Raw genomic sequence first — 16,348 nt, forward strand, 5'->3', positions numbered from 1 at the left:
TGTATTTTTTTCTTTAGAACCGTATGTTTTTGGGAAAACATGCACACCTATTGTATAATTTAATGAAATATATATATTTTTTATTTATTATATTATACACTTTATCAAAAGCGGCATAATCTCTGTTTTCACATTAAAATGTATTAGGAGTCAGGCTGGTTGGTGGTTCTCACTGCTCTGGGAGAGTGGAGGTGCTTCGTGGAGAGACCTGGTCCACAGTGTGTGATGCTGACTTTGACCAGCAGGATGCAGAGGTTGTGTGTCGAGAGCTGGACTGTGGGCTTCCTGTGAAGGTGCTGGGAGCAGCTGCTTTTGGCAGAGGGGAGGGTCAGGTGTGGTCAGAGGAGCTTCATTGTAGAGGCAACGAATCTCAGATATACTTCTGTCCAACATCATCTTCACTCAAACACAACTGCACTCATGACAGTGATGTGGGACTGGTGTGTGCTGGTAAGAGGGACATCAACATCAATTAATCCTGCAGGCTCTTACTTAATGTACTAAATGTCGTCTCTCTCTCTCTCTCTCTCTCTCTCTCTCTCTCTCTCTCTCTCTCTCTCTCTCTCTGTAGCTAGTTTCACACACCAGTATTAATATCTGTCTCTTCTGCCTTCTGTTGTACAGACAGTGTGAGGTTGGTGAATGGTGGCAGTCGCTGTGCTGGGAGAGTGGAGGTTCTTCATAGAGGACAGTGGGGAACAGTGTGTGAATATAAGTGGGATATGAGAGATGCTGCAGTGGTATGTAGAGAGCTGGGCTGTGGAGAGGCTGTAGCTGCACTGAGCAGAGCTCACTTTGGACCAGGATCAGGACCAATCTGGATGAATGAAGTGGACTGTAGTGGATCAGAGTCTACAGTGAAGAACTGTACATCATGGGGATGGGGTAAACATTTATGTCATCATGGTTTAGATGCCGGAGTCATCTGCTCAGGTAAGCTGCAGTTAGTCATGAATGAATTGCTTCCATGAATGAATATATGCTTAATATCATCGTTGCCATAATATCAGATTTTCCAAAAATTTTGACTGACATCAACTTGGATCTTTGTCATCATTGGCTCTCAAGTGGGGTGCTGCTGTGGAAGATTTGAGACATGTGAAAAATAGCAATAATAAAATAACAAAGTAGCCTAATTTGAAATGAATGAGTTGATGATAATATACATTCTTGACTAATTTTAGGGCAAAAGTGATATTGTGCCTAACACTTCTCTCAACACACATTTTCTCTGCTGTTGATTGCAATGTCTGGCATATCACTCAAATGAAACTTAGAAAACTGACAGTACATAGAAAAGACTCCACCTTCCTATTTGGACTGTGCACTCATAGTTTTTTATAAACCTTCTACTACACATAAGCTGTACCAAAATGTTATCAAAAGACTCTTTTTTATATGATTACATCTTTCAGTCAGTTTGTTTTACTAGTTAGACCATACGGACAACTGTATCACTAATTCCATTTGGAAATTTTAGCCAAATATCTCGTATTAGCTAAAGTAAAGGAGTGAGCTTTCTTTTTATCTGAATCTATCTTAAGACTGCATAACAGTCAACCAAATGTGTCTGCTGAAGGCAAACCACAAACTTGTTTTTTTTTCCCTTGAGTGTCAATATCACTTTTTTTAAAGAAAAACAAAAAAACTAATTTGGAATGAGGGGGAGGGGGAGTGTCTGAAAAAATCTTGCAATAGGGTATACCCAAACCCAAAAAGTTTAAGATCCCCTGTTACATACTAGTTTCACTTTTTACCAAACGTAAAGTTTATGTAAATCCACTTCTTTTTTTTCAGGTCAGAGGAAGTCCAGACTTACTGATGGTTTCCACTTGTGCTCTGGGAGAGTGGAGGTGCTTAATGGAATTACCTCATCCACGGTGTGTGATGCTGACTTTGACCAGCAGGATGCAGAGGTTGTGTGTCGAGAGCTGGGCTGTGGGCTTCCTGTGAAGGTGCTGGGAGCAGCTGCTTTTGGCAGAGGGGAGGGTCAGGTGTGGTCAGAGGAGCTTCAGTGTAGAGGCAACGAATCTCAGATTTCCTTCTGTCCAATATCATCTTCACTCAAACACAACTGCACCCATGACAGTGATGTGGGACTGGTGTGTGCCGGTAAAAGTATTAATTTATGATTGAGTTTAATTGATATGAGATTAATTATGTAAAATTATCAGTAAGCTTTGCTGCTGCTTGTCGCAATAAATGGTACTGAACTACCCTCATACATGTATACTTCTATAATGTGATACTGATTCAGGTCACACTCAGGCTCGACTGGTGAACGGCTCTGACTCCTGTTCTGGTCGAGTGGAGCTCCAGTACCTCAGTGAGTGGGGCACAGTGTGTGATGTAAGCTGGGATATGAGAGCTGCCAGTGTCCTCTGTGGTCAGCTGAAGTGTGGGAGTGCTGTGGCTGTGTTGGGGTCAGACTGGTATGGGGAGGGGAGTGGCCGGTTCTGGGCTGATGTGTTTGATTGTCAGGGGAACGAAACACAACTGTCAAAATGTCCCATTTCATCATGGAGTCGAACTGCATGCTCTCATAAACAGGATGTTGGAGTCATCTGCAGTGGTGAGCTCTTAGAATCATGGTGTCCATCTCAAAAAATGCCTGTTTAAGTTTAAGGTTCCCTCAGTCAAATAGAAAGTATTTTAGTTAAGTGATATTTTTTCTTCTTCAGATTCCTCTCTGGCAATTCATGAGGGGCGAGTGCGGTTGTCTGGAGGGATGGAGTGTGAGGGGGAGGTGGAGGTGTACTTCAGGCAGGACTGGAGGAGAGTTCTGCTGGACTCCTGGAGTGAGTCTGAGGCCTCTGTGGTCTGCAGACAGCTGGGCTGTAGCTCTGTGTTCAGCTTCTCCAGCTCCTCTCCATCCAGTCCTGAACACAGACACATGTGTGTGACAGGTTTTAGTTGTTCTGGGAGTGAAGCTCATCTGGGAAACTGCAGCAGCGCACAAGCAGTCAACTGCAGCTCCAGAGAGCAGCTCTCAATCACCTGCTCTGGTAAAAAATATTGCAGCTAAATATCAAAAGTGGCAAACAAATAAATAAAATATCTGTAAAATATAAAATATTTTACCAAAATATATTTTAATCCTTTATTATTCAAAGTCAAATGATTTTCACCAACTTTCTTCCTTATGTCAAAGACCAGTGTAATGAGGACCACACAGATATGATGTAAGAATAATTTAACTGCCTTGTGTGTGTGGATGTATGTATGTTTTTTGTTTGTTTGTTTTTTGTTTTTTTTTTTGTGTAGGTAAGTTTAAATCAGCTCACAGCTCCATCAGGCTGGTTGGTTCTGGGGGAGACTGTGCAGGAAGGCTGGAGGTTTTCCACAGCGGCTCATGGGGGACAGTGTGTGATGACTTGTGGGATATTAAGGATGCGCAGGCAGTCTGCAGACAGCTGCAGTGTGGAGTTGCCCTCAGTGCTCCGGTACCAGCCTGGTTTGGACCTGGAACTGGACGCATATGGCTGAATGAGGTGGAGTGTGAGGGGAACGAGACATCCCTGTGGAACTGCAGATTTCAGCTGTGTGGAGAGGATGAATGTGGACACAAGGAGGACGTAGGAGTCGTGTGCTCAGGTAAAATGTGTTACATGCTCTTGTAATCCCGCTGTTCTGGTCCCTCAATTAAGCAACTGCAACAAGAAGTTGGTTCTGAGCTTTTACTAGAGTCACATCTGCTAGAGCCTGTTTGGGTATAAACAAAGGAAATACAGCAGCTAATCAGTATTATGCTTCTCCACTCTAACAGCATATATCTTCAGTGGCAAAACCGGACTGAACTTGCAGCAATTACAATATGAATCATTACGACATAGACTCAACTTTTTCAGTATTAAACAGCTCAGCTTATTTGGTAGTACAATAAAACAGCAAAATTTGCATACCTGTTTGAGTATAATCAAAGGAAAAACAGCAGCTAGTCAGTATCGTGCTTCTCCACTCTAACAGCTATAAGGTACCAAAGAAATCACATCAGTTCCATATAGCATTCAGACCTAGGTAGCTGTGGCTGAAAAATAGTTAAAGCTTGTACCTTTTTTATAACACAAACGAAGCAGTACCAGTAAAAAGAAACATATGTTCAGTTGTATTTTCTTTTAGAACTAATTTTGGCAAATTCTACTAAAATAAGTTTACTTAAAATAGAGTGTTATTTTTTTCTGTTTCACTCTTGTGTAATTAAAATGATCTGTCTGTAGCTGATGGATAATCCTGAAGCTGATAATCATTAAGAGTTATGCAGTCTTTGAATATGTTATAAGGATATATACAGCACATTTCAGACCACTGATATTCATTTCAGGTGACAATATGTGTTCAAAAGACATTCAAAGTAGAACATTTAAAACTTTTAAAGTAGTATATTTTTAAGATTAGGTAATCCTAGAAGAAATACTGTGTAGCACGGTATTCATTTAAAGTAAAGTCATTCTTCTCCCACCAGAGTTTAAAGAGTTCAGACTCACTGAGGGCTGTGAGGGGAATCTGGAAGTGTTCTACAATGGAACCTGGGGTAATGTGTGTGTAAATTATATGGATGAAGAAACAGCAAGTGTGGTTTGTCAAGAGCTGAACTGTGGTAGATCTGGCAGTGAGTCCTGGAGTAGAGCAAGAGTGGAATCAGCTCCTAACTGGCTGGATTATCTGAAATGTAGGAAACATGACTCCACTCTGTGGCATTGTCCAACTTCACCCTGGAGACAGAACAACTGTGATAATCGTAATGAAGTGGCTCATATTACCTGCTCAAGTAGGCAGTTCCTTTCTACAAATTATAGTGCATTTATGCATTGGCATAACCAAAAACATTTCATAAGGACTTTTTCATGAAATACAGCTCATGATATAATCAGTAATTGATAATAATCTATAATTTTTTTTTTTTGTCATGGCAGACCAAACCAAGCCACACACTCTTGAGATATGCTCTTCACCTCTCTACCAGAAAAAGTGTTCAAGTAAGAACATTATTTTCAGTTATCTACTTTTATTTATTTATTTTTTTGCCAACGTTCTCTAACTTAATTAAAAGAATATATTAAGCTTTACATTATGTGACACTGTTCACGATCAGTTTGTTCTGTTGTGGAATGAAGATCAACTTGGTTTCCTCAATTATGTATTATGCTTATACATTATATAGGTTAGTTATGTAAGATAAGACTGGTACTGGTTTATTATTTGTTGTGGTACTGTCATTCTGGGAAATCATTTGAGATTTTCAGTATAGTTCAGTATATTACAGTAAATTGTATTGTTTGGAATTCTGAGACTCTCCATGTGTGGTGTAGAGCACCTGCCTCTCAGGCTGAAGGGAGGAGAAAGAAGCTGCTCTGGAAGGCTGGAGGTGTATCATAATGCTGAGTGGGGGTCCGTCTGTGATGATCTGTGGGACATCAGGGACGCTCAGGTGGTTTGCAGACAGCTGGGCTGTGGGCCGGCGCTGAGTGCTGATGGGAGTGCTGTCTTTGGTGCTGGTGAAGGGCCTATATGGCTGAACAGAGTGAAGTGTAGAGGGAATGAGATTCACCTGTGGGACTGTCCTCATTCCCTGAAGAAACACACTGACTGCTCCCACAAGAAGGACGCTGGAGTCACCTGTGCAGGTCAGAGGAGTCTGCTGGACTTTTGAAGTCTCTGGATCCAGTCAGATCATCTTTATCCCATTTCTAATAATCTGCAAGTCTTCAGTGAAAAGTGGATTAATGTGCTTTTGTTCATGTTGTCTAATGCTACTTTGTCATATACAGTGCTTAAATTGTATTATAAATTCAGAATCAGAATTGCCTCTTAATACCGACTTCACTTAAACCAGTATTATTTTGGATTTTGTGCTTTGTTTGTTTATTGTTAATGTTTTGTTTCTGTAGGTATAGACATATCTGTGCCTTCTACTACTGTAGCCATATTTACAACCACCACCTCCACCACCACAGGTACTATTCATGTCTTAGGTCATTTTTCTAAGTGATTCTAAAGAGATTATTCAGTGTTCTGTACAATTTCTACTCTGTATTTTTATTTGCAGTTGGTCAGCCAGCAGAGAGAACAACCACTTCATCACCAGCTATTCCATCCATCTATCCAGTGTCTCTCCTGGTTCTGGGAGCGGTGCTCTTCCTGGCCTTAGTGCTTCTGGTTGTGCTGTTTTACCAGAACAGAATGCTCAGGAGAGGTAGAGAGCTTCAGAGATCATCTACAATCCACTTTCTGTACATTCTCTAAACATCATTAGTCTTTCTCCTTTCTCCTCTGTCATCAGTCTTCTGTTCTACTGAACTGGCTCCATGTTTCTCTCTGTCTCCCTCACAGTGCTCTCTAAGAGGAGACGTAAGACTCTGACTGAGGCAGTCTATGAGGAGATTAACCACAGACACATCACTAAAAGTAATGACTCGACTCAAAAAGGTGAATGATATATGGAGTGTTCTGCATGAGGATTATTGTACTAAAGTATACTTAAATTAGAGATATAGAGCCATACCTGCCCACTCTTAGTGACCAAAGCAATATTTCATTTTTTCCTAAATGTATTTTTATTCAACAGTTTAACATAAATATCCAGTTCAGAATTTTCATTAACTTCTTCTGGATAGATTTCTCAGTGCATTAATAATAAGAGTAAATCAGTAAATGAGTGTTTAGTGTATATTAGAGAAATGTGCAGTTAGAGTAGATCTACATGTAGTGTAGTGTGTTAATTCTGCTGATAAGCATCTATTAGGCAGCTGAAGTTAAACTGTGTAATTCCTGTAAAACTTCAATTTTTGTACACACAGAGAAACCACACAGCTGCAGGTGTGTGTGTGTTTGTGTGTGTGTGTGTGTGTATGAGAGAGAGAGAGAGAAAGAGGTGAGGGAGAGGGAGGGAGGCTGAAAGAGATAGAAGGGGGAGGAAGAGAATGAGGAAGGAGTCACTGAGCAAGCAAACCAGTCACTTAGTGAGTGAATGTGTCTGAGTGCGTGACCAATTGAGACGGTGATGAAGTAAGAAAGTGACAAAGTGAGTGAGAGATTGAGTGACTCAGTAAGACACCATATGACAAGTGACAGGGTGACTGAAGTGATTGGGGTGAGTCCACAAGTTAGTTATGAGAGGCTGTTTAGGCCAAAATTCTAACATACCTCTCACACTCACTATCAAATTCTCTCGCACTCGCTATCAAACCCTCTCACACTCACTATCAAACTCTCTCACACTCACTGTCAAACCTCTCACACTCACTAACAAACCCTCTCACACTCACTATCAAACACTCTCACACATACTATCAAACTCTCTCACACTCGCTATTAAACCCTCTCACACTCACTATCAAACTCGACAGTTATCATTTAAATAATCAGTTTCTGATTCGCTCATAGTCAAATAAGCCCGTCCCCCACGTGCAGTAGTTCACTCTTAAAAACAGATGGTTCTTCAAGGGTCCTTTAGTAAAGGCAGTGGTTCTATATAGAACTAGGAACACAAAAGAACCATTTGCATGAGTTCTTCACATGGTGAAATGGTTCTTCAGATTGATAAACAATGTGCTGTAGATGGTTATACATATAACAGAAGTATATTTTGGTCAAACCCTCTCATACTCACTATCAAACTTTCTCACACACGCTATCAAACTCTCACACATGCTATCAAACCCTCTCACACTCACTATCAAACTCTCTCACAATCAAACCCTCTCACACTCACTATCAAACCTCTCACACTCACTATCAAACTCTCTCACATTCGCTATCAAACCCTCTCACACTCACTATCAAACTCTCTCACACATGCTATCAAACTCTCACACATGCTATCAAACCCTCTCACACTCACTATCAAACTCTCTCACACTCACTATCAAACCCTCTCACACGCTATCAAACTCTTTCACACTCACTATCAAACTCTCTCACACACACTATCAAACTCTCTCAAACTCTCTCACACTCACTATCAAACTCTCTCACACATGCTATCAAACCCTCTCACAGTCACTATCAAACTCTCTCACACTCTCTATCAAACTCTCTCATACTCACTATCAAACTCTCTCACACTCACTATCAAACCCTCTCACACTCGCTATCAAACTCTCTCGTACTGACTATCAAACCCTCTCACAGTCACTATCAAACCCTCTCACACTCGCTATCAAACCCTCTCACAATCAAACTCTCACACTCACTATCAAACTCTCTCACACTCATCATCAAACTCTCTCACAATCACTCTCAAACTCTCTCACACTCACTATCAAACTCTCTCACACTCACTATCAAACTCACTATCAAACTCTTTTACACTCACTATCAATTTCTAAGGCTTTCTTGACAGTGAGTGTGAGAGAATTTGACAGAGTGAGAGAGAACTTGATAGAGTCTATGAGAGAACTTGATGGTCACATTTCCTGATTGGCCTAGGGAGTTATCATTTAAATTAGCAGTTTCTGATTGGCTCATAGTCAAATATGCCCTTCCCCCACGTGCGGCAGTTCACTCTTAAAAACAGATGGTTCTTCAAGGTCCTTTAGTAAAGGCAGTGGTTCTATATAGAACTAGGAACACAAAAGAATCATTTGCATGATTTAAGAGTTCTTCACATGCTGAAATGGTTCTTCAGATTGATAGACAATGTGCTGTAGATGGTTATACATATGGCCGAAGTATTTTTGGTGCTATAGCGGTCCGTGTATTTCGTTTTTTATTCTATTATTGTCAGTGAAAAAATCACGAAATAGCTTTGTTTCACAGTTTCACAAACTAATATTTAAAATTAAGTAACAAACAAACAACAATGGAATAAACGGTCGTAAATTACTTATCCAAATAAAAAAAATCACTTTAATCTGAAGTAGATGTGCAGAGGGCACGCCTGGACTAAGAAACTCAGAAATCACTGAATCTGGCCTGTTTTTCGGGGTTATGTAGAATCCTGACTGCCCTTGCACGCGCCTCTCGCAGGCATACGGACACTACAGTTTACACTCGCGATCTCGGTTGTTTCTGTGTGTAAATAACGGTTAATCCTCACTTTTCCTTCACAACAAACAGCACATCAGGACCTAAAGCCGAACACAAAGACTCGCGGTGACAGTCTAGTTTAATGTGCCGAAGGCGCTGGTTGTTGGTGCCACACTCGGAGATGAGTGATGAGTGTGTTGGTGAAGAAGGAAACACGGGAGAGGCTACATAATAACACCGATAACACACACATACATTTTAGACTAAGAGAACAACAACATTAACAAAATTTAACCACAGCACCGTCCCTTTGTACGGGGCGGAGCCGCATCGCAGCTCTGCAGACCGCCTCTAAAGCTCCTTCCCAAAACCGGAGCCGCCACAGTATCATATGAACAATATGAACACAGAACAGCGCACAGCTTTAATCGTTAAGTCTGGAGCTGTAACACAGTCAGTATAACGAAGTTCACATTTGAGGACGTGGCATTACAAAATGGAGGACCAGATTTGCCAAATTGAAAAATAAATATAATAATAATAAAAAAAATGTAAATTAATCAATAAATAAAAAAGCTAAATAAAGTATATATTCTTATTGTGATTTTGATTATACACATTTCCTTTTCTGCAGTTATATATTTCTAAATTTATTTATTTCTGTATTTATTTAAAAGTTAATATTTATTTATCTGTATTTATTACTTTATTTTGTTTTGTTAATGCCATTTTTTATATATTTTTCCGTATGTATATTTTTAACATTTGTTCGCTTTATTCATTGATTTATGTATTCATTTATTTATTTTTTTCATTAATTCATTTAATTATTTATTTTGTTCATTAATTCATTTAAATATTTATTTTTCATTAATTCATTTATTTATTTCTGTATTTCGTCGTTCAAATGATAATGAGGGGCGTGTTTTTCACGTTCAGGCTTAGCAATCAAGACCAGGAGAAGAGTTGATTAAACTTTTCTTTCACCAACTCCAAAAAAAACTGCAATGTCACGGACAGACAAACCTGCCGATACATGACTTTCGATGGCTTCCACAGGCAGCATGTGAAAAGGGCGTCCAAATGTCTGGGGGTGATCTGAATTTTGCTGAAAAAGACGATGAACAACCTCCTCCAAAGTTCTGAACACTATGGGGTCGACCTCTGTATCAGCAGAGGCAGCAAAATGGAGCAAACTGTCCCCACAGCCTCCACAGGAAAGAGTAAATAATCCGTACTTGCATTTTCAGCCAGATCAGCCGAGAGTGTCAGATCTCTGACTGTCTGCTGCCTGTAAGCAGCCATTATTGTACTGTCTTGTCCTTAGTTACCGCTGATAGAGCAAGACGTGTACAATCGAGCTACGGAATCTGATATCAACCAATAGGAATATTAAGTCGCTGTGACATCATTAACTGACAGCCCCTTTATTAGCATAAGTACAGGGAAATACAGAAGTAAATAAATAGAGAAATAAATACATATAGAAATGAATAATAATGGAAATAAATGAATAGTAAAACAGAAAAAATTTAATAAAGAAACACAAACAACAACAAAAAAATAAATACAAAAATTAGTGAGAACGGGAAATTAATAAATAGACATATAAATAAATGCAGACATATTAATTTATATAAGATTTTATTTATTAATATATTAATTGTTATGTATATTTATTTATGTTTAGATTTTTCATCATTATTCTTTGCAATTCTACTTCATATATTAATTTACTAAGTCATTTATTTTTTAATTTTATTTATTTTTCATTTTGGCAAATCTGATCTTTCATATTACAGTATTAATTTTCTCATTATTATTGGGCAGCATGACTTCCATTCCTCTTTGATTTCGCTGTTAAATGGCAGGAGTCCTGTAGAGTCTCTTCCCCATATCGCTTCAGTTCTTGCTGATAGAATAGCTACATTTAATGATGCCTCCCCAAATGCCGGACTCGGCCTATCCTCTCAACATGCCCGATCTTTTCTGTCTTTATCATTCTGAGCTTCTGCGACCAGACGTGCCCTCTGCACGTTTATTTCCGGTTAAAATGATAGAACTTTTTACATTTCGACAAATAAAATACGACCCCTTTTTTTTATTTTATTATTAGTTTGTGAAACTGTGAAACAAAGCTATTTCGTGATTTTTTTCGCTGTTAATAACAGAATAAAAAACGAAATACACGGACCGCTATAGCACCAAAACGACTTCGGTCATATGTATAACCATCTACAGCACATTGTTTATCAATCTGAAGAACCATTTCACCATGCAAAGAGCTCTTTAATCATGCAAATAGTTCTTTTTTGTGATCCTATATAGAACCACTGCCTTTACTAAAGGACCTTTGAAGAACCATCTGTTTTTAAGAGTGAACTACCGCACGGGGAAAGGCGTATTTGACTATGAGCCAATCAGAAACTGCTAATTTAAATGATAACTCCCTAGGCCAATCAGAAAATGTGACCATCAAGTTCTCTCATAGACTCTATCAAGTTCTCTCTCACTCTGTCAAATTCTCTCACACTCACTATCAAGAACGCCTTAGAGTTTGACAGTGAGTGTGAGAGAGTTTGATAGTGAGTTTGATAGTGAGTGTAAGAGAGTTTGATAGTGAGTTTGAAAGTGAGTGTGAGAGAGTTTGATAGCAAGTGTGAGAGGGTTTGATAGTGTGTGTGAGAGCTTGATATCGAGTGTAAGAGAGTTTGATAGTGAGTGTGAGAGGGTTTGATAGCGTGTGTGAGAGAGTTTGATAGTGAGTGTGAGAGACTTTGATAGAGAGTGTGATTGGGTTTGATAGCGTGTGTGAGAGAGTTTGGGTGAGTGATAGAGACCGAGAGGGAGAGTGGGGAGGAGAAGGAGGAAGTATGGAAAGGGAGAGAGCAGGGGTAATGTGTGTGTATGTGTGTGTGTGTGTGTGTGTGTGTGTATGTGTGTGTGTGTGTGTGTGTGTGTTTGTGTTGTTGGGAATTACAGAGATTAAAGGAGTCGCTGAGTGAGCGAGTCAGACAATCAGTGAGTGAGTGGGTTAATATGTGTCTGAGTGAGTGACCAATTGAGGCAGTGATGAAGTAAGAAATGACTGAGTTTGTGACTCTGAGTCATGACTGAGTTAGTGACTGAGTGTCAGAGTAACTGAGTAAGTGACCAAGTTAGTGACTGAGTGAATTAGTGACCAAGTGAGTGAATTAATGACTGATTATAGTGCCTTATTTAGGCAATGATGAAGTATGAAAGTGACCAAGTGAGTGAGATCGAGTGACTAAGTGAATGACCGAGTGAGTGACAGAGTGACTGATTGAGTGACCACATTAGTGAATGAGTGATTGAATGACCTAGTGTCAGAGTGACTGATGCTGATGAAGTGATCTAGTGAATGAGTAATTATGTAGTGAGTAACCAAGAGTTAATGAATATATTCCAGAGTGAGTTTGTGACTGGTCAACTGAGTGACCAAGTGTCCGAATGAGTGACAAAGCGAGGGATTGTGTGAGTGATCAGTTGACCTAGTAAGAATGATCTATTGAGTGACTGGGTTTGTGACTACACAACTGAGTGAGTGAGTGTCTGAGTATCCAATTGAGTGATCTAGTGATTAAATCACTGAGTGAGTGAATGAATTATTAGCTGATTGGATGACAAAAACGTGACTGAGTGAGAGAGTGACCAAGTAAGTGAATGAGTTAGTGACCATAAGAGTGTCTGAGTGAAATGGTTGCCTGAGTGATCAAATGACTGACTGAGTGAGTGACTAAGTGAGTAAATGACAGAGTGACTCAATGAAAGGCCGAAACAGTGACCAAGTGGCCAAGTGAATGATGGTTAGAGTGAATATGTTTGATGACTGTTCTGCTCTCCTCTAACAGGAAGTATCCTCTCTGAAGAACAGCATTCAGGATATGAGGATGTGGATGAGGAGCTTCTCTCAGGTAAGAGGACCAGAACATGTGTGTGTTAAACTCCATTCAACTGAGGAATTTTACAATCACCGTTTAGAAATTAGAGAATTCATTATAAATCCATGTTTCTTAACCCAAGTTTCTTTTAGTCATGTTTATTTTATGAAAACACTGAGCTCGAGAGTAGATCCAATATTTGAAACACAGCAGTAAGGAACGGTTGCAGTGAGGAAAGTAATCTACTTTTACGTTTACAGTTCAGTCATTAACATTAACTAATTATTTCTTGTGTTCAACCCTTTAAATTACTTTATATTTTGTTGGTAACAGCATCAATATTGCTTTGTGGCTGATCAGACTTCTGACTACTGAGGTCATGAGATGCTGGATGTACTGAAATGTTCCACTGCAGTTCTTTAAGTTACTTATTACTTAAGTAGCATTTTTAACTTGGTACTTTTTAACACTTGCTTTTGTGGAAAGACACTTTTACTTACTGATTTTGGACCAGTTTTAAGATTGGTACTCTTGACCAATCGAGTCTTACTCTAAAGATATTCCATTTCTTGAAGAAGACAAAGCCCCAATAACAAATAGTAGTGAATTTAGTTTGTTCCTCTGATTATAGATTTGATTCACCACTAGATCAGGAAGGGTCTGGAAGAAATGATTTCCTGCATATTCTTAATGGTGTCACACTCTGTAGCTCACAAAAGACTCTGAACTTCTGAAATTATTACACTAAAGGGGCTTATTAAAGGGGCTTATTAACTTTTATTAATGTGTTCATGCTTTGACTATGAACTCCTGCATGACTGTTTATAGTTAATAGTCAACGTTGCAGTATGAATCTGTTGGAGAGACACACAGTGCAGGTTAAGGTAGTCAAGACATGCAAGTTTGTGCTCGTGTAACAAAAATAAATAAATACCAAAGCCATAAGCAAATCACTGCTGAATGAAACACTAGACAGACAGATTAATACTGGTCATTTCAGTTTAACTGAGAGATTTTTACAGTTCTTTGTTAGTTTGGTTGGGACAATGTAGGGCAGATGTTTTTTCTCTGTGAATGAGTGAAAGTAAACTGTGCAAAGCGTAAGATTCCTTTTGTGTAATATGTTAGATAGTCTGACTAATGCTTACAACTTTCTAGCTTTTAACACCTTTTAAAATATTTTTCAAGACTTTTTTACAGTTTGATGTTAGTTATGATATGATCATTGCATATCTTAGGATCAGTGAGATGTTATCTAGTTCTCAGCCTCTCTGAACAATCATCTTACTTTTGAAAGTAATAAAATTTGCATTTTTCCAGCAAAGTCTCTGACTGGAGTAAAGGCAGAATATTATGATGATGTCACCACCAGTGGTCTGATTAGTGAGTTCCTTTATTAATTAATCAACTGATTTTATCTTTAAACATTAAACCACAATGTAAAAATATGACTGCACTGTTTGTAAAGTCAGTCTGCTTTTATTTGATTTAGATGAATCAGCAAAAGAGGACACAGCAGAGAACTATGATGATGTCATCACTGCTGGACAGATCTCTGATAGTGTAGCAGGTGTGTTTCTGTTTTGGGGTTTTAGTTTAGAAAGAAGTAAAAATTAAATAGCAATTTAGAGGTTTTAATTCTGTGTTAATAAAATAATCAAATAGATGTTGTACTCAGTTTCAGTGCCTACAACAGACGGTCACTGTAGGAACAAAACAAAAAATATTTTCTGTTTTTTTATAAAATTTGAAAATGTTTGCTGTCCTTTATGATGTGTTAAAATGTCATGATGAATGGAGCAATAGAAATGATCCAAAACTATGAAAAAAAATACCTTACATTTAAATTTATGGATACTTTTTCTTCTCCTTTAAAGTTATCATTTTTAAGATACATGATTTTGTATTACATCATTATATTGTTCAGTGATTATATCTGAACCATCTGACAAATAAACAGTGTAAAATATGATTTTATATCCTTTAATATCTCTGTGTTTTGGTGTAGAGGACATAGCAGAGAATTATGATGATGCCATCACTGCTGATCAGAGCTCAGCTGTTATAACAGGTTTGACTTGTAATGTAACAATACTGTAATCTCAAACATGAACACAGTCTCTGATGATACTGATGCTGATTTAATGACATTTATCTCTATATTTTGACAGAAGACATGACAGATAACTATGATGATGCTGTTACTGCTGGACCAAACTCCAACATTATGACAGGTAAGTTTTACATAACATAGGCAACACATCTCATGTTTGTTTCTTGGTGTTGTAATTTATCTTTCCATGTTGGTGTAGTGGACACACCAGAGAACTATGATGATGTCATCACTGCTGAACAGGATGTAGAAGGAGTAAAAGGTGAGTGGCCGCTCTTGTTGTTTATGCTGCTGCACTGTAAAGAATTTGTCAATTCAACCTGAAAAAACTACTTCATATGGAAACAAGTAAATTACGTAGTTTTAGGTAGTGAGTTCACATAAATTATAAACTTTATACAGAGACACAGTATTTTTACAGCTTCATAGATTATAACTTCCTTTCAGGAGAATCTCCTTAAGGTAAAACTCATTCAGTATTCACTGTCATTACTGTGGCCTCTTATACACAGTAAACATTTTAATACAGAGTTAGTTAGATAGATAAATATTACAAACATCTGATGAATTCTTCTTTGTTCCTGTGATTACAGGTTAATCTGGTTCTTGAGGGAACAAAATATACATGTACAAAGTATAACCATTAATTCACTTTCTAATGTACAATACCTGATGAATTTTCCAGAATTTCTTTTCTTCTAACTTCGTTGGTCCTATCTTGCCTGACCAATCACAGGGCTCATGTCTCTTGTCCTGCCCACACAGCTTTTACATGACTATGCGTTCCCCACCGTCTCACTCTTATCTAGCAATTTAACAAATAGAAGCTCCCCTGGCAAACAACACTTAAATTAGTTAACTTAAAAAAAAATATATTACCTTAAAAAAATGAAGTTACTTAGCAGGTTCAAGCTTAAATAACTGTATATTTGAGTTATAGTTACTTTCTAATTGTCAGTGATCCACACGTCTTCAGTTTGTAAGGTTAATTCAAACAGCCCAGTCATTTCAAATAGCTTCAGTTGAGCAGGCAGTACTCTAGTCTACTCTTTTGAGTTCTGCTTACTCTTGAGTGAGTTAACTTTAACCCTTAACATGGCTGGGGACCACCGACAGGCCCAAAGCTTTATTGTCCACTTCTATATCCTAAGAATAGCTCAACCAGCTACCTCAGCACAAAACACCATCATGGTGACAATAACAAAAACATGTAAAATGCATCCAAGCTTAACATTTAGTATGAGAATATATTGCAACACAAAAATAACATTATGTGAAGAGAACAAATAAAAAATGTAAAATATAAGAGTTTATTAACCAAAACTGACAAAATACTAAGAAGGCTGAGAAGCATTTTAGGCAAAAG

General features: G+C 38.4%; 1 protein-coding gene across 1 annotated transcript; it reads left to right on the forward strand.

Annotated features, from left to right (window-relative positions):
- The first annotated feature begins 420 nt into the window (after positions 1–420).
- Positions 421–15,580, forward strand: LOC118811219 (scavenger receptor cysteine-rich type 1 protein M130-like). The gene is made up of 20 exons (XM_036575382.1): positions 421–450; positions 576–947; positions 1,809–2,112; positions 2,258–2,572; positions 2,682–3,005; positions 3,265–3,594; positions 4,463–4,768; positions 4,914–4,976; positions 5,310–5,450; positions 5,502–5,624; positions 5,889–5,954; positions 6,047–6,193; positions 6,331–6,426; positions 12,840–12,920; positions 14,208–14,252; positions 14,362–14,439; positions 14,878–14,940; positions 15,041–15,103; positions 15,182–15,244; positions 15,576–15,580. Exons 1-20 carry the CDS (start codon positions 421–423, stop codon positions 15,578–15,580), a joined length of 3,015 nt encoding a protein of 1,004 aa, XP_036431275.1.
- The last annotated feature ends 768 nt before the right edge of the window (positions 15,581–16,348 follow it).

The sequence above is a fragment of the Colossoma macropomum genome, unplaced genomic scaffold, assembly GCF_904425465.1.
Source record: "Colossoma macropomum unplaced genomic scaffold, Colossoma_macropomum, whole genome shotgun sequence".
Taxonomy (NCBI): domain Eukaryota; kingdom Metazoa; phylum Chordata; class Actinopteri; order Characiformes; family Serrasalmidae; genus Colossoma; species Colossoma macropomum.

Coding starts and splice junctions, on each gene's coding strand:
- LOC118811219 (XM_036575382.1), top strand. CDS start 421: ATGACAGTGATGTGGGACTGGTGTGTGCTG. Junction 3,006..3,264: donor GCTCTCAATCACCTGCTCTG/GTAAAAAATATT, acceptor TTTTTTGTGTAG/GTAAGTTTAAATCAGCTCAC. Junction 6,427..12,839: donor TAATGACTCGACTCAAAAAG/GTGAATGATATA, acceptor CTCCTCTAACAG/GAAGTATCCTCTCTGAAGAA.